The sequence below is a fragment of the Rhinoderma darwinii genome, chromosome 5, assembly GCF_050947455.1.
Source record: "Rhinoderma darwinii isolate aRhiDar2 chromosome 5, aRhiDar2.hap1, whole genome shotgun sequence".
In the NCBI taxonomy this organism is placed as follows: Eukaryota; Metazoa; Chordata; class Amphibia; order Anura; family Rhinodermatidae; genus Rhinoderma; species Rhinoderma darwinii.
Window position 1 is genome coordinate 299,194,805 of NC_134691.1, and position 23,335 is coordinate 299,218,139.

At 39.5% G+C, this 23,335-nt stretch overlaps 1 protein-coding gene across 1 annotated transcript in view; it reads left to right on the top strand.

Moving 5' to 3' along the window:
* LOC142652004 (sodium channel protein type 5 subunit alpha-like) overlaps positions 1–23,335 on the top strand; it is a 358,710-nt gene that overhangs the window by 145,362 nt on the left and 190,013 nt on the right. The window contains exon 7 of the mRNA XM_075827343.1: positions 7,332–7,571. Within this exon, the coding sequence (XP_075683458.1) occupies positions 7,332–7,571 (240 nt within the window). The remainder of the gene's footprint in view (positions 1–7,331; positions 7,572–23,335) is intronic.

Sequence of the window (23,335 nt, forward strand, 5' to 3'; positions counted from 1 at the left end):
GTGTGGACTTACTAGTAATGTAAATATTGGTTATATTATCCTCAGTATTAAGACTGGGATTTCTCCATAGTAAAAAAAATTCTGCTACTTAGAAAGTCATAGTTAAACATACTAAATTACATTGAAATACTGGCCATACTTTTTAACTTTCAAATCTTTCAAAATCCTACATCACTAAATTGTTTAGCAGTGCTTCCCAAGATTGACCTGGTGATCGTGTCCCCTTTAAAGAGGACCTGCCACCTCTTATGACATAATTATATATTAACTGTTCTGGAGCATCTTTTCTTAGAACTCTACGTTGTCCTGTTCCTCTATTATTCCTCCTGGAAATGTGTGTTACCAGTGGGAGGTGTGTCCCTAACAACCCTTTGAAAAGGGGACTAGTAACACCCAATCTTATCCATAAATTTCTATGAGGAAAAAGCAAGGGGACGGCATAACACAGAGTTCTAAGAAAATATGTTCCAAAATAGTTATTTTATGGGGAATACAAGAATTTACTAAAACAGACATGTCAGGAGAGGTAACAAGTCCTCTCTCGACATATGATCAATGTCGGAGGGATAGGACAACAATCTAATGTATTTGACAGTCCATAGTGACAGATGTTTGTTCCCACAGGAAATAACTCCTTGTCCAATGAAATAAACATGTGTGCTTAGCCAAGCTAACTGTGTTTGGCTGACGGCTGTCTCATGTGTATGGTCAGCTTAAGTCATCCTTACCAGGCCTGTCTACATATAATGGACTAACCCCCACTACTCCCCTAATCCTAAACTATGCATTAAAATGTAGGTATCCAACAGAATATAAGAAAGTGGTCTAGTTGTGGATGGATTCTAAAATATTATTTTAGTACATATTAACATAACATAAGCCACTATTACCAAAAACCACAGAACTAAGTCCATTTGCTGTTTTTATTTCAGGCAAGATCAGACATTTATAGGGAGTATTGTCCAACCTTTTTAAGTAAATTCTCAGCTATTTGAATGCACAAATGACATCAGATAATGAGATGATTTGAACATTATACACACGGTCTAGAGGGATAATGGAGTGCCACACTGCCCCCTCTAGATAGTGCCACACAGTGCCCCTTGTAGAGAGTGCCACACAGTACCCCTTGTAGAGAGTGCCACACAGTACCCCTTGTAGAGAGTGCCACACAGCACCCCTTGTAGATAGTGTCTCACAGTGCTTCTTGTAGATAGTGCCAAACAGTCTCCCTATAGTTATAGTTAAAAAAATGCCTCTTGTAGATACTGCCTCACGCATAATCCCTTGTAGATGGTGCCACACAGTTCCTCCTGTAGATAGTGTCACACAGTTCCTCCTGTAGATAGTGCCTCAAAGTACCTATTGTAAATAGTGCCACACAGTGCCCCTTTTAGATAGTACCACACAGTAGTCCTTGAACACAGTGTCACAGTGCCCCCACTAGATAGTGTGACACAGTGCCCCCTGTAGACTGTGCCGCACAGTGCGCCCTGTAGACTGTGCCTCACAGTGTGCCCTGTAGACAGTGCCACAAAGTGCCCCTTGTAGATATTGCCACACAGCACCCTTTGTAGATAGTGCTGCGTAGTTCTCCCTGTAGAAAATTCCACAGAGTGTTCCCTGCTAATAGTGCCACATGGTGCTCGTTCTAGATAGCGCCACACAGTGCCCCCTGTAAATAGTGCCACACAGTATCTATTGTAGATCAAACCACACCTGCTAATTGTAAGTGAAGCTGTTCAATTGTATCTGTGGCCTAAGGATGCAGATGCAATTGAGTGCAGGAGTCCAGAAAGCTGGCATCCGGGGTCCGGATTCGGACCGTGGTCTGCCAGTTGAAATCCCCATCTCTATACAGTCACCATATGTTGGAGAATTTAAGAATCTAACTGTTCCCCTGCATTACAGGAGCTCCATAAGGCTGTTAGAGACTGGTCTGATGAATGTGAACTATAATTCAGGCTGCAATTTGTTATGTAGATTATATATATATATATATATAGAGATATATATATATATATAGATATCTATCTCTCTCTCTCTCTCTCTCTCTCTCTCTCTCTCTATATATATATATATATATATATATATATATATATATATATATATATATATATAAACTGTAAAATGGTGTTTCGTGGTGGATATACCCTATAAAGGCTTTATTCTGTTAGAAAGAAAATGTTACATTTATTTTAGGAAGTCCTTTCTTTTGTAACGTAAGGTATATCCACAGTAGGGAATAAGGACGGGAGGTTTATTCTAGCATCTTCTTAATAACTTTGGTAAGATCTTCATTACTCTGCTGTGACATTATTTTTCAGTGAGTCTGTTAGCAAAATGAGGAACTCCATCAAGTCCATCTGTAATTTTATACAGCATTAAACAAATACGCCTCTATATTGAATACAAATCAAGAAAACTTCCAGGGAAGCAGCAGTGTTTCCATACTATTATCCTCAGTTTGACAGTAAAATTGATTTTAGATACTATAGCAACCCCTGGAGAAGGGATGTTTTGACACATGAGTAAAGGAACAAAAAATCTCTGTCCCAGTGTATTTATAGGTTTCAACCTACAGACTGTATACACATTCACACAATAATTACTATTCAAAGCAATGTTATAATTAGATTCTCTAAAGTTTTGAAAAAAAAAAAATACTGGATCTGTACCATTAGCAGCTCTGCAGGAGTCTTCACAGGAAGACGGAATCACATCCTGAAGACATGTCTCGTTCAGCCTTAGTGCTTAACATTTCTGACCTGCATGGAAAGGTGATAGGTCTGCATGATAAAATGTATAGGTACGCATCCTTACTCAGACATTGGCAATCGTATGTCAGACATATATGGTGATTTATCAGCTATAACCATTTGTTTCTATGTTGATTAAACAATCTGTTTAATGCTTTAAACCAGGTTTCACTTCCAAAAGTATTTTAACCTGCCCGGGTGCTCATAGACCGAACTCGATAGGTTTCTCAAGGCAAATTGCCCACTGTACCCATGTACTATCTACTATGGATCACTATTCACAGAAAACTTGTAAAAGTGCATGTAATTTTTGGAATATACCCTGTAAAAACACTAATTTCCAACAAACCTCACTCCTGTTGTCTATATTACATAAACTGTACCAGAATTAGATTGTAGGCTATCTCCCTTAAAATACACATCTTATTATCTACCCTCAGACCTTAGACCATTAGAGTCCTTTTACACGGGTGAATTATCAGGCAAAAGAGCGTTCACAAAACGCTCGTTCCTGATAATTACCCTGTGTAATCAGGGCAACGATCAGCTGATGAACGAGCAAACGTTCGTTCATCGGCTGATTGTATAGTTTAGGCATCATAAAATATTATTGTCAGCAGCACATCTCTCTGTGTAAATAGGGAGGTGTGCTGCTGACACGATAGAAGTATGTTGACGAGCGATCGTAGTAACGTGAGCTCGTCCCCATACATAGCTCCTTGTGGAAGGATCAAACAAGCACCGATCATCGAGCTGTCTCATTGATTGGCACTCGTTTAAACCATCCTCGTCTAACATGTAAGAGGAACTTTAGACATCATAACAGATAACAAGTGTTCACATTAAATAAACAGCTGGTAAAGCTGATGAATTTAGATAGAACAAAATTCAATTTTCAGCTACAAAAAAAAAAAATTATTGCAAAAAATCAATGGGTGACCGGTTTGGCTATTAACCATGTCTCAAGGCTCCATACCGAGCCTTTATAGAGCCTTGAAACATGGTTAATAGCCAAACCGGTCACCCATTGATATTTTGCAAGAAAAAAATATTTTGGAACTGAACATTGACTTATAAGGTTGTCATCTAAAGGTGGCACTAGAAAGTTTGTTTCGTCCTGGAAGAGAGATACTTTTATTTTGCATACTTTTTTCCACGGTGCCTTGCCCTTAAGACTCCCTACCAGCTGGATCCCAGCAAGAAGAATATTTTTTTTTTTCTTGGGCTATGACTGTAGTTAGAGCTAAGGGAGAACACTGAGAGGGGAAGCCTCAAATGAATTGTCACAACTTTACCACCCCTTTTTATGCCGAACCTGCGGCTAAAATCATCCCTGATGGCCCATTCCAATCCCCTTCCTCATTGTTCTTAAGAATAGAAAGGAAACACCTCTCCTCACAACTCCCAATTCTGGAATTGGGGATATGCACATTGTTGCTTAACCTCACCTCCCGGACTTCATAGCAGTAGCATGACCTTACTTTACATACATTCATAACTGTTTTGAACTATCTGAGAAAGAAATCTGAAGACTTATAGTCTTCAATTGCCAATTAAGTTGCCCATTTTAAGCATGTTTACCTAATTCAATAGTTTTAGAGGAATTGCCATACCAGGGGTGGATTGAGAGTGGTCTGGACCCCTGGACATTAATAGTTATAGGACTTTTACCCACTACCATAGCTGTGAACCTATCACTTATTGTGGATTGGCAGATTTAAGATGAATATAAACTTTTTTGTAAAGAAACTCCCTGTTTAATTTAGGCCTGATGGGCACTGTATTTGAAAAAAACTTGTTTGAAGAGTCTAATAGTTCAATTGACACGGTTAATTTCAGATTTTTTACCTTATATAAAGATTTTCATATCCATACTAAAGATATTTGAATATGAAGTAATAATAGAAGTAATAGTTCAAATATGACCTAATATTTCATTGTAGACTCACATTAAATGAGGAATTGGAATTTTGCTCTGTTGTAATGTACATTGCCAGTGTCTATTAAGGGTCTAGATAAAACTAAAATAGAATCATTATTATGAGGATGCGTTGTAGAAGAGAATGGTTTGGGCTTCTGTCTTTCTCTGCTTGATGTTGCATGGCTATAAATTCTTTTTGATGATTTTACTTACAACTTAGTTTGCGCTAATCCAGATGTATGGAAAAAGTTATGGACTTAAATGTTTGATTAAAGGTGTCTGTTTGAAGAAATTGTCTGACACTAGTTAAAGGCTATGTTCACCTTTGTTATGAAATATACATAGTATATTTAGAATATATATACTATGCATACATAGAAGCATCGTTCTCTCTCAGCCGAATCCGTCATTTCAGCTGAACTGATGGCTTGTCTGAGAGCAGGTCCTGCATGTGTCTGACACGCAAGATCCACCTAATATCGATCACATCTAAGTTTTGAACTTAGATATGATCTCTATTAGCTGAATGTTGTGTATCAGAGACACGCGGGACCCATTTCAGCAATGCCATCAGTTCAGTAGAACTGTCAGACTCGCCGGAGACATAATGATATAGCTTCTATATATAGAGGATAAGCAAAATCTGTATCTTAAAAAGTAATAAAAAAAATTATAAAATTGATTTTGAAAGTTGCTTAAAAACACTAGACATTTATTTAAAAATAAAAAAAATGCTTACAAACGTGCACATAGCCTTTAACTTTCAATCAAGATGAGCAGAAATCCCTAACCTACAGTACACTAATAAGATCCAAAAGAGGCAAACCCTGCTCTTGGCATCAATCTTGTTGTCTTTGCAGAGCAATGACACTTTTTATACTGATGAAGTGTCAATAATAGACGTAGCGGGAGACCCTGGTTCCACCATAAAAATTGTTAAATATAGAACACATTTTTTAAAATACTATGGAGCACTTGGCTACCATTTTATGTGGTCGGAAAACCGCTACAAATACCATTGTTAACGTCAGTAAATCAGTATGAATGGATTTGTTTACTCGGTCATTAACATCACCGTCCTTAACATTTCCTATAGTTTGGGTGCCTAGAACAACTAAAAATGTGCATGATGATTCCAGAAAGTTTTTTCCCAAATGTTGTTGCAATTAATAAACCCAAATTGCTAAGAACGTGAATTGAAAATTAACTTTTTCCAGTTTAGTCTTCAAGTTATAAACAAAATGCAAAAAAACCACTAGTTATGTGGTCATTATTTTAACAATTTTAGACGGAATTATTTAGTTAGATAGAACTATTAATACTTCGTAACTATGGGATAGATGTAAAATGATTGTCAGATAAAGCCTTGACCAAAACCCAAAAACAGTAGAAATTTTTGTGATTTGGCAATAAATATCTAGAGCGCAAAGAGTTGTCAACTTCAAATGCATTGATCTTTATCCTATAGACTAAACAACCAAAAGTATGTGGACACTACTTCTAATTAGTGAGTTTAAGCACACAACCAGGACATATCCATAGACGAATAGCAGTAGAATGGGGTGTACTCAAGAGCTTAGTGACTTATATTGCACCGAACGCCATTTTTTTCAACGCAAAGCCTATGATATTTATTCAATGTTCGAATCCCCCTGGTCAACTTTAAGTGTTATTATGAAATGGAAACATCCAGAACCAACAGCTACTCAGGTTCAAATTAGTGGGCCACAGAACGTCATGGAATGAGAACACTAACTGCTGAAGGTGTAAAAATCCTTTCTCCTTAGTTGGAACACTAACTACAACATCAGCACTGTACTGTTCTTTGGGAGCATCGTAGTTTGAACAGTCAAGTAGCTGTACACAAGAACGAGATCATCATGTACAATGCAAGTGTAATTGGAGAGATCTAAAACACGCCATCATTGGACTCCGGAGCAGTGGAAATGCATTCCCTTGATGGATGAATTACACTTCAACACCTGGCAGTCTATAAAAAGAAATCTGGATTTGGCGGATGCAAGATACTTCCTGTTCAAAAGAATAGTGCAACTGTAAAGTTTGGAGAAAGAAGAATAATGATCTTATCTGTTTTCTTTTGGTTTGGGTTGGGTTCATTAGTTCCAGTGAAGAGAAGTCTTGGTTTAATGTTACTGCATATAGTACCTTTTAATCTTTGTGCTCCCGTTCATCCGCATCAACTCCATTACACGCCTTTGGGGTTATTTGGAAAGTCGACTATGTGCCATATCTTAAGTGCTTGACCACATTAATGCTCATGTGACCAAATGCTCTAAAACTCCTCAGCCATAATCAAAAATTGAGAGGAAAGTCTTATTAATGCCCTTGTTTTTGGAGTGTACACATACTTTTGGCCATGTAGGTTAGATGCCTACATGAAGCAAGGAGTTTTTTTCCACCATAAAATGCCTTTTTCAGACAGAAAGCTTGATCTTTCTACAGCCTTCTGCACGTCCAAATACACCATCTAAATAACTTAAAATTTTCTATTATCTATATATATTATAAGGAATGCCAAAACCCTACTAGTATAGGCTAAATCTCACAGACTTTTTTTTTACCATAGAATCCCAGGTTGTTGTTTCATAATCTATATTTGCAAAATGTTATTATTTATTTATTTCCCTCAGGACTGAAAACCATTGTTGGAGCCCTTATCCAGTCAGTAAGGAAGCTTGCAGATGTTATGATTTTAACAGTTTTCTGTTTGAGCGTCTTTGCCCTGATAGGGCTACAGCTATTTATGGGCCACCTAAAACAAAAATGTGTTAGAAATTACACTGAATATAATCGAAGCCTTTCCGACAATTTTTTCTGGGGCACGGATAACTTGACCTGGTCATCTTATAATGAGTTCATTAACGATGAAAGTAAGTTTTTTTTTTTATATTTTTTTAAAATTCTCTCTATTCTTAATGTCATTTTATGCTAATTTAATATGTTTGATTTATTGTTAGTATGATACAACATTCATTAAAAATCTTAAATTGAATGTTCATCTTTTAACACGTGATATTTAGGCTGGGTTCACACGACCTATATTCAGACGTAAATGAGGCGTATTATGCCTCGTTTTACGTCTGAAAATAGGGCTACAATACATCGGCAAACATCTGCCCATTCATTTGAATGGGTTTGCCGACGTACTGTGCAGACAACCTGTAATTTACGCGTCGTCGTTTGACAGCTGTCAAACGACGACGCGTAAATGGACTGCCTCGGCAAAGAAGTGCAGGACACTTCTTTGCCACGTAATTTGAGCTGTTCTTCATTGAACTCCATGAAGCACAGCTCAAGATTTACGAGCGCCTCAGACGCCTCGTAAATTACGAGGAGGAGCATTTACGTGTGAAACGAGGCAGCTGTAAACAGTCTGTCTTTTCACAAGTAAATGCCTCTCATCGTGTGAACATACCCTTAGGGCAAAGATTCTGTGCCAATTAATGAGCTTAACAATAAGATTCTGGCTGCCTTCGACCACCACTAGGGGGAGCTTAGGAGCTCACTGCAAACTATTTTATTATTGAGTTTAATTTATGCTGTATGCATCAAGCGCCTAAGCTCCCTCTAGTGGTGGTTGAAGGCAGACAGATTTTTATAAATTAGCTGAATGGCTATGCAGGGGATTTAGAGCTCTGTATCCGAAAAGCAAAGCTTCCAATTCCATACCCTTTTCAGTATTTTGTGGCTGCTCAGACAAATCAATTTAGGGGATGTATTTTGCCAAACCCCTGTCATAGTAATCAATTTATTTCTCAGACCCTGTGGGGTGAAAAGCTACTTCTCCAGACGATTGATACTCTGGTATTAAGAACGAGTGTAAATCCAATAAAAAAAAAATGTTCCACTTGGTGTCACCTATTTGGAGGAATCCTTTACCTCCAGAATGTTATAAACACGAGGGGTTTGTGTCCTGGGAAAGGGCAGGATTAACTACCATCTTACTATTATATGATGATAAACTGTTTAAGTCTTCTCAACAGCTGTTGAATGGTCTTTTTACAATACTTACAACTCCGATCTGCCTTATTTAAACAGGGTCTAAGACTTAAACCACTCTTTATGAATTTTGGTAATCTATCTGCTAGCTCTGGAAACCCACGTAGTGAACATGGTATACAAAAAATATAACGTTTTGCTGGGGGCACAATCCAAGGATTTGAAGCCTGTTTACGAAAAGTACCAACAAGACTATAGTCTTTTGTCAGAGAAGAAGTCCTTGAAAAATGTTTTCCCTCTATTTCATATAGGTTAACTCAGTATTTTCTGATCCATAGAGCCTTTTATACTCTGGCGATTTTTTATAGATTTAATGCTAGAGAGTTCCTTAGATGTCCTAAATGTCATTCAAATGCAGGTTCGCTGATTTATCTTTTTTTGGAATTGCCCGAAACGTAGAATTTATTGGTCTAAGATTATAAATACGATTAATGATGTTTTTCAATCTGATCTGATTTTTCATTCAATTGTTTGAATCTTGGGAGGAGTTAATTCCATCTCGTTGTGGTCACCATAACAAAGTCATAATATGAAAGTGGTTTGTCCATGAGGAACATTTATGACATATCCACAGGATATGTCATAAATGTCAGATAGATGCGTGTCCCACCTCTGTGGACCTGCACCTATCACTAGAATGGGGCCCCCAAAACCTACCTTTTTCTGCTATTGCTGCCTCCTGGCCACTTCCTGATTATATGTTTTGGAGTCAGGAAGTCCCATAGTAGTGAATGGCAGTTACGGAAGCAGCATAGCATGCGAACTACGCTGTTTCCGTAACTACCATTCAGTTCTATGAGCTACACTGTTTCCTAATTCATGGTCGGAATTCACCTGCTTCTGCCGCAACACAGAGTGGCAGAACGGGGCATAGGGGCCCCGTTCTAAAGACAGGTGTGGGTCCCAGAGGTAGGACCCGCATCTATCTGACATTTATGACATATCCTGTGGCTATATCATAAATGTCCCTCATGGGAAATCCCTAAAAACAGAGCTAAGAGCACTATTCATATATATTAAGAAATGATTTAGCACAGAAATGGCGACCTATTTAGATTAAAAAAATAAAATAGTCTTCAAGGATGGACATGCACTTTAAAGAAGAAATCACCATTAAGTATGTCCTTGAGTGGTTCATTTCTGTCAAGCTGTTAAAAATTGTATTCAGCCCTTGCGTAGTTTCCCAATTATTATAGACTGGAGAATGTACTACTGCAAGATCATTTAGATTAGTCATTCAGGGTAAAACGGGGAGACAGCAGTAGAAGACTACTCAGAGTTTTATATTTACTGTTACTTTATTATTTTAAGTGGAAATGTTCTTCCATGTTTATTATATCCAATCCTGTTTTCTAGAGTAATTTGTAATTTTGTTGCATGACCTGTAAAACTAGAAATCCTGTACATCAAAAACAGAATATTTTTTTCAGTGATATATTCTCACAGGAAAAGGTGTTTTATAATTTTTTTTATCACACGAAGGGAGGATTTACACGAGCGTGTGCGTTTTGCAAAAAGGCACTTAACTGCTCCGTGTGTCATGATCATATGATGCGCGGCTGTGTGATTTTCGCGCAGCCGCCATCATTATGACACTCTGTTTGTATGTTTGTAAACAGAAAAGCACGTGGTGCTTTTCTGTTTTCATTCATACTTTTGACTGCTGTTGCGCGAATCACGCGCGTCCCACGGAAGTGCTTGCGTGTGGTGCGCGTGATTTTCACACACCCATCGACTTCAATGGGTGCGTGATGCGCGAACAGAACAAATATAAGACATGTTGTGCGTTTCACGCAGCGGACACACGCTGCGTGCAAATCACGGACTGTCCTCACGGCCCCATAGACTAATATAGGTCCGTGCGAGGCGCGTGAAAATCACGCGCGTTGCACAGACGTATATCACGTTCGTGTAAATCTGCCCTAAGGCCCCATGCACACGACCGTACCCACAATCACGGCCCGCAATTGCGGGCACGGCCGGCCGCCGAATGCCATCCGCATTTTCGGGCCGTGCTCCCATACAAAGTATGGGAGCACGGTACGCAAAATGCAAAAGAACGGACATGTTCCATAATTTTCGGAACATTTCTAGCGCTACGGAAAGGTGTTCGCTTTCAATGAAAGTGAATGGGTCCATTTTTGCGGACCGCAATTGCGGGCCGCAAAAACGGAGGTTTTTTACGGTCGTGTGCATGGGGCCTAATACTATGCTTGAAATGACCTTTGTTCTCTTTTTACTTCAAGCATACATCTTTTTTTTTTTTACAGTGTTTTTAATTTTGTACGTAATACATTTATTGAATATAATATAAAACTATATTAATACAGTATTTTAGAAATAATATCTACTAATATAATTTATCAATATTTTAAAAAGGACTGCTAATAAGAAAGTGTTTTCTATTGTAATTATTCATTCATTAATCCCTCAGATATGCTAGTAAATGTTTTCCTGCTGAATAAGTTTAGGCTGTTGCCAAGCATCAGGTGCTGTTGTCAGTTGGTGGCTATGCTTGATTTCTAGGCTCCTGTGGAGACGAAAGTAGTCACACTGTATGTAGCTTGTGGTATAGTATTGTTTTAATTTCACAATTTGGTTTCATGTTAAGCTAGCCATTTACTGTTTAGATTGTAGTCGCCCTTATTAATAAGCATGTCGAACACACAATGTTCTATGATGAGGAGCAGTAAGTAGCTTCAGAACCCTACGCTGAGGAAAGCAATAGATACCTATTTTTTTCTGACATTAAGCGCGGGTCGATCAGCTTTCTTTTTAACTGTTTGGTCCAGTTGAAATCAGTGGGATCTGCTAACAATTTTTTATGGACAGCTTTACTATATTATTTCATTTAATAGTTAACAGGAAGTTGTACAGATTGACTGTGAAGACATAAACCCAGGCAGTGTGCATATTAGAAAAATAATTGTAATTTGAATACAAAATAATTCTGCTTGGAGAAAAATAAAAAATTTTATTTGTAGGAACTTTATCAGAGATTATTGTATTACACTGATAACACAAATAACATCTTTCGAGATTGAACAAGTCATTTTGATGAGTACAGAGCTCCAGGAACAGACAGCTTTAGCAACACCTATTATAAGAAGTTTGGAGCAGACCTCGCACTTCATTTTTAATGATTTCACAGAAGACATTTCTGTACCTGAACATTTCACCAGTTACAGTGATTCCTCCACCAAAAACTATAGACTATATTCCCCAGCTTTTTAACACAGCAGGTAAAGGGAACCTATTAACTAGCACATAACTTAGGGTCCTTTTACACTGGGCAATAAAGAGCTGTCTCATTTATCGGCGCTCGTTTGTTCCTTTCACAAGGAACATTGCTTGGTTATGTATGGGGACGAGCGATCAATACTACGATCGCTCGCCGCCATGCATTTCCATAGGGTCGGCAGCACATCTCCCTGTTTACACAGGGAGATGTGCTACTGACAACGATAATATTTTCTGCTGCATAAACAATACAATCAGCCGATGAACGAACGTTTGTTCAATCATTGGCCCATGTAAAATTATTTGTTTTTGTACTTTTCTCCTTTGTCTTGTTTGTTTGCTTCCTGAAACGACGTGATTTGTTGTGTAGTCGTGAGTGCACCTAAAACAAACCTGTGTAGAGTTGGGAGACAGTCAATTCTACAGCAGAAAGAATTTTCTGAATCCACTTTAGTACATCTAGCTTAATAGTGTTACACACACAGACAGTCCTTTTAATATATAATACCTCTAGGCAAATATGAAAATTCCTTTATGTTCCATATTCTGATCCATGCAGTGTAGTATTATAGTTTTATAGTTTATAGCGCTAGTGTAATAAAGATATTGCTCTTTATTTGTCAGGTCGACAGTTGAATTAGTTTGAAAAGTGACAACAACTTACCAAGTCCGAACTATGCTTATAATAGTTGTCACCTCTCCTTTCTTCATGTTAAGATGCATTACTCAGCAGGGGAAAATAGGAGCACAGAAGAAAGCTCCTCGGAATGTAAAGATAATTTACAATCTGTGATCCCTCCTGATGCACGACGGGAGTGAGAGAAGTTTTAAAAATATATATTGACACCAAATTTTTACAATGTGCTTATGCAATTTAATTTAAGAACGTGAACTGTAAAATTCCTGTTAATAGTAGATGATCTTAAAAAAAATGGCGCAAGGACATACGTACCATAGAATCAGACTATGCGGCTGCTATGGGTCCCATAAAGAGAGGGGACTCAGCCCTTATTAGTCCCATCTTCTTTACCATTGGGTGGGGAGAATTAAAGTGAAGCTAAAAGTTTGACAAACTTCTGACATGTCATAGTGACATGTCAGAAGTTTGGATTGGTGGGGGTCCGAGCACTGAGACCCCCGCCAATCTCTAGAATGAAGCAGCTGAAGTGCTCGTGTGAGCACTCAGCCGCTTCGTGTCTGTTCGGCTTTTTCTCGAAAGCCAATGTATCGGAGTACGGGCTCATACACTTTCTATTGAGTCCGTACACCGATACATTTATTTCCGGAAACAGCCAAACAGACACGAGCACTTCAGCTGCTTTGTTCTAGCGATTGGTGGGGGTCTCAGTGCTCGAAACCCCACCAATCCAAACTTCTGACACGTCACTATGACATGTCAGAAGTTTTTCAAACGTTTAGCTACACTTGACGTTCAGAAACCCCTCTACAAATGAAACAAATTGTTAGCAAACAAAAGGGTGGTAAATGAGCCCAACGGTTAAAAAATGGGCATGCGTTGATATAATAACACCATTCCCTTCTCTCTTAGGTAGCATAATCTAGCAACATAATGGGGGAGGGGGCAGCTTCAACGTTGCTATAGGGCGTCCTATGTGTGCCACTATATTGGAGCATTTTACACTGTTAATGTAGTTTAGATATCAAATAGCAGCAAAACAAATAAAATAAATCAGAGATTCTATTGATTTTCCATGGCATACTGTCAGATATAATATACAAACAATATGATAAAAAAGGATATGATCGTCAATACCTCCCCGGTATATTATTATCATGATTGCAGCATGATGTTTCATGGAGTATTGCACATTATCAGGTCCAGGGAGGTGAGACACATAAATGTGCACTTATTGCAGTGATTAGCTATTGGGCTACCCTTCCTCAATGGTAAGAGTAATATACCAGGTCTCATTGCTGAACAATCTTGTATATCACATATACACATAGGCTGGGGGCTAATCACTAGAAATAAGAGGCTTTGAAGTGTTTTTGTTTTTCCCTTTTTGGTTTTCCTGACTATTCCTCCTGTTGTGGTCTATTCTTCTCTTTTGCATCTCGCTTAAACCAGCAATGCATGTTTTAGCAGAAATTGATTTACAAGGACAGAATAATAGAGGCCAAGATATCAAGATGAGATCTGTATTACTTACAAAGGCATCACATGCGACTGTATGTGTAATCCAATCAGCACAGCTTTGTGTTCTACACGAGTGTGCTGTGATCACCAAATCTGGAACCGGGGATTCCAATTTTTGTAAATATTTTGACAATTAAAAAAATAAATGGTTATAGATAAATTATTAGAATTTCATATGTTTAATAGATATATTATTCAATTATCATAATTTTATTTGATTTAAAATTCTCAATATATATTATTACTTTCATAATATTAGATGTTCATTTGCTAGTAGTCTGGGCAAGTATTCCTAGTTAGTAAATAGATCTGCTTTTAGATTTGTATGAGGTTTATCTTTAGTGAGATCTTATAAAAAATACAAAAGGGGCATATTCCTATTGGCCTACACTACCAAGGGCCCCCACCTACCATTTCTCTTGAGCAATACTCAGGTGAGACATAGGAATTGTAAAAGTGTTTAAGCGCACCTCCAAAAATGTAAAGTTGTCCAGGATTAGAAAAAGTTATTCTTTATTTCAAAAAAAAGTGCCATGTCTGTCCGTGGGCTAGGTCAAGTATAGGCAGTTCAGTCCCATTTTAAAAAAAAAGTTGCTAAAATAATTTTTGGGCTGAACATGCATATTTATTGCAATGAAATGTAACTTCAGTGAAAAAATGGGCACTATGGTCAGGTTCTGTGGACGAGACATTAATACACAGCACTGCAAAAAAGGAGGGATGATGTGGTTTTAGAGGACAGCGGTGACGGGTGATCAAAGAAATATTGATTAAATATCTTTGAGTTAGTCACACATTATATGTGTGGGGGCCCCTACCCAACTTTTGTACCGTGGGACCCCACCAACTATGATCCAGGGATCTGTGGTGCAGTTTAAAAAACTGAACAGCAGGTTATGTTTATTTGGTACAAATCCACCAACTTATAGTGCAGGCCGTGTATTATGAATTACAGGAGGAATTACTATATAAATATCAGCAAATTTATGTACAATTAAGGGCAAATTGAGCCTTGGATTGAATTGTACTTACAACAACTAGAACTATTACTAAGATGTATTTGTAGAGGAATAATCGAGGCACTCACCGAAGCTGGCAAAACAATTTCTTTATTATAAAAAGATCTCGGTCAGGATGTGGAATTGCCTACGGCCGTTTCACGTGCGTACACGCTTTCTCAAGGCCTTGAGAAAGCGTGTACGCACGTGAAACGGCCGTAGGCAATTCCACATCCTGACCGAGATCTTTTTGTAATAAAGAAATTGTTTTGCCAGCTTCGGTGAGTGCCTCGATTATTCCTCTACAAATATATTCAGCCGATTGTGCTACACTTTCGATGAGCAACTCCGTGGCAATTTACCTGCAATCGTCCAAATAGAAAGTAAGCCATACCTTTATACTCCCATTCCGATTGTGCGGTTTTGGCAGTGCCAGCCTCCTTCCTTCTTCCCATCTATTACTAAGATGGATAGACCATTTATAGATTTCAATAAAATATACTTACTATAAAGTGTGCTTCATTTACAATAGAAATCATTTATAGCCTCGATTCTATAATCTTCTATTTAGCAACATCCTAATATCCTCCAATGAACCACTTAATTCAGTTAATCGTGCTATTATGTTTTAGACAAGCATTAACCCCTTAGTGACCACTAATATGCCTTTTTACGTCGGTCACTAATGGGCTTTAGGCTAGGCTGACGCCTTTTCATGTCAGCCTAGTCTAAGTCCTGCACGGGTCTCCCGTGCAGGCAGGAGCCGGGGCTCTGCTGTCTGATGACAGCTGAGCTCCTGCTCCAACGCCCAATGCCGTCCAATGCCGTCAATAGCGACCGCGGCATTTAACTTTGCTTACAGAGGGAGTGAGCTCCCTCTGTCACCCATCGGCGGCCCGCGAATGAAATCGCGGGTCTCCGATGGGGTGTCATGGCAGCCGGGGGCTTGATAAAAGCCCCCAGGTCTGCCCTGGACATATTCCTGTTAGGACGCGCCGGAGGCACGTCCTAACAGATTGCCTGTCAGATTTAGGCCTCATTTACACGAGCGTATTATACGCGCGTGCGACGCGCGTGCTTTTCACGCGTGTCGTACGCACCTATAATAGTCTATGGGGCTGTTTAGACGATGCGTGAATTTTGCGCTGCGTGAGTGCGTTGCGTAAAACTCACGACATGTTCTTTATTCTTGCGTTTTTCACGCAACACGCACCCATTGACTTCAATGGGTGCGTGAAAACAACGCATGCCACACGGACGGTCCTGCGTTGCATGCGCGAAAATCACGCAAGAGCTGTCAAAAGGATGAATGTAAACAGAAAAGCACCACGTGCTTTTCTGGTTACAAACATCCAAACGGAGTGTCAAATTAGAGATGAGCGCACCGAACTTCACCGGGTTCGGCCGAACTCGTTTTGACCGAACCCGGCAAAAAATGTTCGGGTACGCGACGTCAGGAGACAGTCACTGTCCACAGTGCTGAAAGACTTAAACTGTTTCAGCACCATGGACAGTGACTTTCGATCACAATATACATATACGTGTAAAAAAAAACAGAAGTTCGGACTTACCGATAAGTCCCGGCTCCTTCCTCCAGTCCGACCTCCCGGGATGACAATTCAGGCCAAGTGACAGCTGCAGCCAATCACAGGCCAAGCACAGGCTGCAGCCAATCACAGGCTGCAGCGGTCTCATGGCCTGCCGCGTCATCCTGGGAGGTGGGGCCGGATGACAAGAGAGGGACGCGTCACCAAGGCAACGGCCGGGAGACCGGACTGGAGGAAGCAGGCAGTTCATGGTAAGTTTGAACGTCTTTTTTTATTCACAGGTTGGTGTATATTGTGATCGGCATTCACTGTCAAGGGTGCTGAAAGAGTTACTGCCGATCAGTTAGCTCTTTCAGCACCTTGGACAGTGACAGGCGTCGACTACCTCATCTCTATGATGGCGGCTGCGTGAAAATCACGCAACCGCGCATCATACACGGATGACACACGGAGCTGTCAAATGCCTTTTGCGCGCGCAAAACGCAGCGTTTTTTGCGCGCGCAAAACGCACACGCTCGTGTAAATCCGGCCTTACACTGACAGCCAATAATGCTCTGGTATACGAAGTATACCAAAGCATTATAGCAGCGATCGGAATATCGCACAGTAAAGTCCCCTAGTGGGACTAATAAAATAAGTCATCAAAGTGAAATAAAGATTATTAATAAAAAGTACAGTAAAAAAATAAATCCATTTTTTTCCATAAAAAGTGGTTTTATTTAGAAAAAGTGTAAAAAAAATAAAATAAAGTACACATATGTGGTATCGCCGCGACCGTAATGACTCCATTAATAAAGTTAATATGTAATTTAAACCGCAAAGTGAACACCGTAAAAAAAAAACGCAAAAAACCATGGCGAAATTGCTATTTTTTTCCATTGCCCCCCAAAAAAGTCATAATAAAAATGAATCAATAAGTCCCATGTACCCCAAAACAGTACCATTCAAAACTACGTCTTGTCCCGCAGAAAACAAGCCCAAAAAATCACTACATTGATGGAAAAATAAAAAAGTTACGGCTCTTGGAAAGAGACGATGCAAAAGCAAATAATTTTAGTTCAAAAGTGTTTTTATTGTGCAAAAGTCGTAAAACATAAAAAAACCTCTACATATGTGGTATCGCCGTAATCGTACCGACCCATAGAATAAAGGTAACATGTTATTTACGTCGTATAGTGAACGGTGTCAATTTAAAAACGCATAGAACAATGGCGGAATTTCAGTTTTTTTTATAATCCCCCCCAAAAAGGTTAATAAAAGTTAATATAAAAATTATATGTACCCAAAAATGGTGCTATTAAAAAGCACAACTAATCCCGCAAAAAACAAGTCCTCATACAGCTATGTAGACGAAAAAATAAAAACGTTATAGCTCTTTGAATGCGACTATAGAAAAACGAATAAAATAGCTTGGTCATTAGGGCCTAAAATGGGCTGGTCACTAAGGGGTTAATAACATAGCACTGGAGCACATTGCAGTAATGATAAGAATTACAGCCAGTCAAGGGCACACAAAGAAAAAACTTTATAACAAAATCAAATCGTGGCCCGTCCTCCTGATTGGCTACATAAACATTTGCATGCCTCCAACCCACAACACCGGAAATTGAAAGAGGCTGTTTAACGAGGACCCAGTAGAGCTTCAAATCTGGAAACAAAATTAGCTGAAAACCCTTGTTCACAAAACACTGATTTTGGTAATAGAATAAGACTCTTGTTCTCTTGCTTTCCCACCAATATGTTATATATTGCATATATCTAGGATATGCTATAACTTGCTGGTCGTCATGGGCCCAGATTTTTGGACCACCGTCGACCTTCAGAATAAAGAGGCCATAGTCCTTATTGCATTTTCTGAGTCTAGTAAGGACTGTGCAGAGAACTGTAACACAGTCCTACAGATCAGGAAGTTTTGGGGTACCCTAGCGTTATGCTATCACTTCATATGATGGGGAAAACCCCCTTTAAATGGCTACATTTTACACGGTTTTTGTAATTAGGAAAAAGGGGTTTCCAATGTTTGACCCTTGTTTTCCCTTTGGAGATTAGGAATTCTTACATTTTTAGTGTGTATCAAATCTTTTCAGTGATATTTCCTTTAACAAGCTCCGTTCCTTATGCATAACTTTGGGGCTGTTATCTCCAGACATAGATACAGTTACATGTTGGAAGAAATATCATGCCTTTGTAAAAACGGTAGGCTTTTCTTTAGAAAGTATTCCAGCCTTTGTTTGGTTGATATAAATTATTTCTAAAATCCCTTTTACGCATTGTGGCGTTTTGTCTTCTTCACTCCCTTTGATAGGAGTGACAGCACGTAGGTCTCCAAAGAGAGCACTCTGTTTTGTGTTAGCAGCTGAGCGGTTTTCCTGATCTGTCTAGCATGACAGATTGTCTGCAGCTTCAACAGACGGAATTGGAGACTCTACTGTGGAATTCATTAGGGGAACCACACTGCTACTTACTCCAAGTGGCTCAAGTTTGAGCAGAACACCAGTTTGTTATTTTTTTTAAAGTGTTAATATGACTATTTTATATATGACACTTTTTGTTACACAACTTTTTACAAATTATCCAAACATGAAAGTTTGTATCAGTTTTCAATTATTCTTTTAATAATTAAAAGACGCCCTATCAGCTTTCCTTTCATGCATTCCCCATTAAATAACAATTCTAGAGTATCCTTTTTTAGAACTCTGTGTTGTGCCATTCCTCTTTTATTCCTCTTGGAAATGTATGAAAAAATTGACAACTGGGTGTTAACATTTGTGTGTGTTAAAAAGCGGTGTGTCCCTACACACTCTGATCTGAATCAACTTTTATTAATATGACAAAAAAAAATAAAAATAAATACACAATATGAAAAGTAATCGACAGGCAAATAACCTCAAATGAAATACAACATCTCCACTGAACTTAAATAGGAACTACACTTTTTTTGATTTGTCATAGAGACATTTTAAAAGGTTGGATCAGTGGGGGTCCAGGTGCTGAGACACCCTCCATTGCTGAAACGAAGGAGCAGAAGTGCTCAGTTGAGCTCTTTGCTCCTTCAGCTATGATCAGTTCTCATCGTCAGGCTGAAGTCGGATTACGTAGAACATCTAGGTGAACCGTCTTCAGCCTGATGATGAGCGCTTATCACAGCCGAAGGTGCAGGGCACTCAGCTGAGCGCCTTTGCTCCTTTGTTTCAGCAACAGTGCGGGTCTCAGCACCCGGACTCCCCCCCGATCCAAACATTTGAAATGTCTCTGACTTATCAAAAGCTTGTTGAAGGTGTAGTTACTCTTGGAGGTGGTTTTACATGGCACGATACTGGCTGAATAAACGAGCGCCGATCAACGCTTATTCCAAAGACAAGGATGGCAAATGTATAAGGATGAATAATTGTTAATACGATCGTTCGTCCACATGCATCTGCATCAGGGAGATGTGCATGTTTTTGGCCGCATAAAAGAGCCAATCAGCTGATGTACGAGTGTTTTTCCAATCATTGGGCTGTGTAAAAGGGCCTTTGGTCTTTAGGGTCCTCTTACACTGCTTAACATGGGTTGTCTAAATGAGCACCGATCAACGAGACAACTCGTTGATCGGCGCTCGTTTGCTCCTTTCACAAAGAGCTATGTTTGGGGACAAGCGCTCGTTACTACAATTGCTCGTCCTCATACATTTCTATCATGTCGGCAGCACGTTTCCCTGTTTACACAGGGACATGTGCTGCCGACAACGATAATATTTCTTGCAGCAAACACAATCAGCCGATGAATGCTCTTTTACCCTATAATTGGCCCGTTTAAAACGGCCTTTAGGCTTTTGCTATCAATGTATAATTATTTGTTGTGTAGTTAAACCCTGACCTCTCGATCCTCTATGTATAACTAGTTTTTTGTTTGGGAGTGTACGGGACTCGCTTGAGATGGTGCTGCTTGATATTATAACATTCACTTATCAGCAAGTTCTTCTAAAATGTCTAACTAGGCAAAATCAGTAGACAAAAGCTTTGCAAAATAAGAGGCATTCTGTATAAATCCTCAAAATGCACAAAGGCCAGTGCTAGCCACATAAAACACCTACTTTGTAACTGGTCTTAAAACACAAGCTTCAGTGGGAATTGCAAAATAAAGATAAGGCTTATCCTTAATCGTTCCTTACACAACACTATAAATTGTCAGCACTGGCTGTGTCTTTTATAGTTGAACATGTTACCATCTGCCATCTAGGATAAGGTATAACAGTTCATTGAATGGTCTCTGAAGACCACTCGCTTCAGTCAATTCATTTCTTGGAAAACGAAGCCTGTGGAGTTTCGACGGGGACACTTTGTCTGCCACCTAATAATTTAATGTAGACTTATAGGTCTGTTACCTTTCACAAAATGTACAAACATTTGAGAAAGCTTGTTTGCCCATTTTGTAGTCAAGTCAAACTTAAATTCAGAGTTTTATTTAATCAATCAACTTTCATTTATTTAAATTTTGTTAGTTTCTCAGTGTTTACTTTCCTTTTTTTGAATGCACATGTAATGTATACATCCACCACCCCATATGTTCTCTATTTTACACATGTTTAGGTGCATACATAGCTTAAAGAGTCTCTGTCACCACATTATAAGTGGCCTATATTGTACATGATGTGATCGGCGCTGTAATGTAGATTACAGCAGTGTTTTTTATTTAGAAAAGCGATAATTTTTGACGGAGTTATGACCTATTTTAGCTTTATGCTAATGAGTTTCCCAATGGACAACCGGGCGTGTTTTACTATCTAACCAAGTGGGCGTTGTACAGAGGAGTGTGTGATGCTGACCAATCAGTGACCAATCAGCGTCATACACTTCTCTCCATTCATTTACACAGCAGATAGCGATATAGCTATATCGCTATGTGCAGTCACATAAACATACTATAACGCTACTCATGTGTCATGACAATGAATATACATTACCTCCAGCCAGGACGTGATGTTTATTCATTCTCATGACCACTTCTGTAGCGTCTCTGTGAGTTACAGCATAGCAGGCATAGTCTCGCGAGATTACGCTGTAAACTGTCATTCACAGAGAGATCTTGCTGTGCTATGCTGTAAATCACAGAGACGCTACAGAAGTGGTCAGGATTCTGAATACACATCACGTCCTGGCTGGAGGTAATGTATATTCATTGTCATGACACATGAGTAGCGTTATAGTATGTTAATGTGACTGCACATAGCGATATAGCTATATTGCGATCTGCAGTGCAAATGAATGGAGAGAAGTGTATGATGCTGATTGGTCACTGATTGGTCAGCGTCACACACTCCTCTGTACAACGCCTACTTGGTTAAAGCTAATATAGGTCATAACTCCGTAAAAACTGATCCTTTTTCTAAATAAAAAACACTGCTGTAATCTACATTACAGCGCCGATCATATCATGTACAATATAGGCCACTTATAATGTGGTGACAGAGAGTCTTTAAAGAGGCTCTGTCACCAGATTTTGCAACCCCTATCTCCTATTGCAGCAGATCGGCGCTGCAATGTAGATAAGTGGTCCTAGGTCCACTCCTCTTTTCTCTCTACACAGCTCCTATTGGACAAACCATCAGCAGATTTGGCTTCCAGTACCATCTCTACGCTGATGACACCCAATTATATACCTCTTCCCGTGACATCACCCCTGCTCTAATACAGAACACCAGTGATTGTCTGTCCGCTGTCTCTAACATCATGTCCTCTCTCTATCTGAAACTGAATCTTTCTAAAACTGAGCTCCTTGTGTTCCCACCATCTACTAACCTCCCTAAACCTGATGTCTCCATCTCTGTGTGTGGCACTATCATAACTTCTAAGCAGCACGCCCGCTGTCTCGGGGTTATTTTTGACTCAGATCTTTCCTTTACTCCTCACATACAATCACTTTCACGCTCCTGTCATTTTCACCTCAAAAACATCTCCAGAATCCGCTCTTTTCTTACGGAGGAAACTGCCAAAACTCTCATTGTTGCTCTGATTCACTCTCGTCTTGACTACTGTAACTCATTACTAGTCGGTCTTCCCCTCACTAAACTCTCCCCTCTCCAATCTATCCTCAATGCAGCAGCCAGGCTCATCTTTATGACCAACCGCTACACCAACGCCTCTAATCTGTGCCAGTCACTGCACTGGTTGCCCATCCCCTTCCGAATAAAATTCAAACTTATTACTCTCACCCACAAAGCTCTCCACAGTGCTGCACCTCCTTACATCTCCTCCCTCATCTCTGTCTACCACCCTACTCGGGCTCTACGTTCTGCCAACGACCTTAGATTAAAATCCTCCATAATCCGAACCTCCCACTACCGTCTCCAGGATTTCTCTCGTGCTGCACCCGTCCTCTGGAATGTGCTACCCCAGACAATCAGATTAATTCCCAATATCCACAGTTTTAAACGTGCCCTGAAAACACATCTATTTAGACAGGCCTATAACATTCCCTAATCTGACTCCTTTCCATGGCCCTCCATTTAGATTAGTCATCAGAATAAGATTCCCTCACACTCCTTCTCTTCATGTCCGTCATACACGGATAGTGGCTGGTGACCGGCTCATGCAGCTTTATGTTACCACCGCATGTGTATAAAAATGGCCGGACTATTGTGCAGAACAAACACTGTTACACTTTGTGTCTCCCTTATGTCCTCATAGATTGTAAGCTCTTGCGAGCAGGGT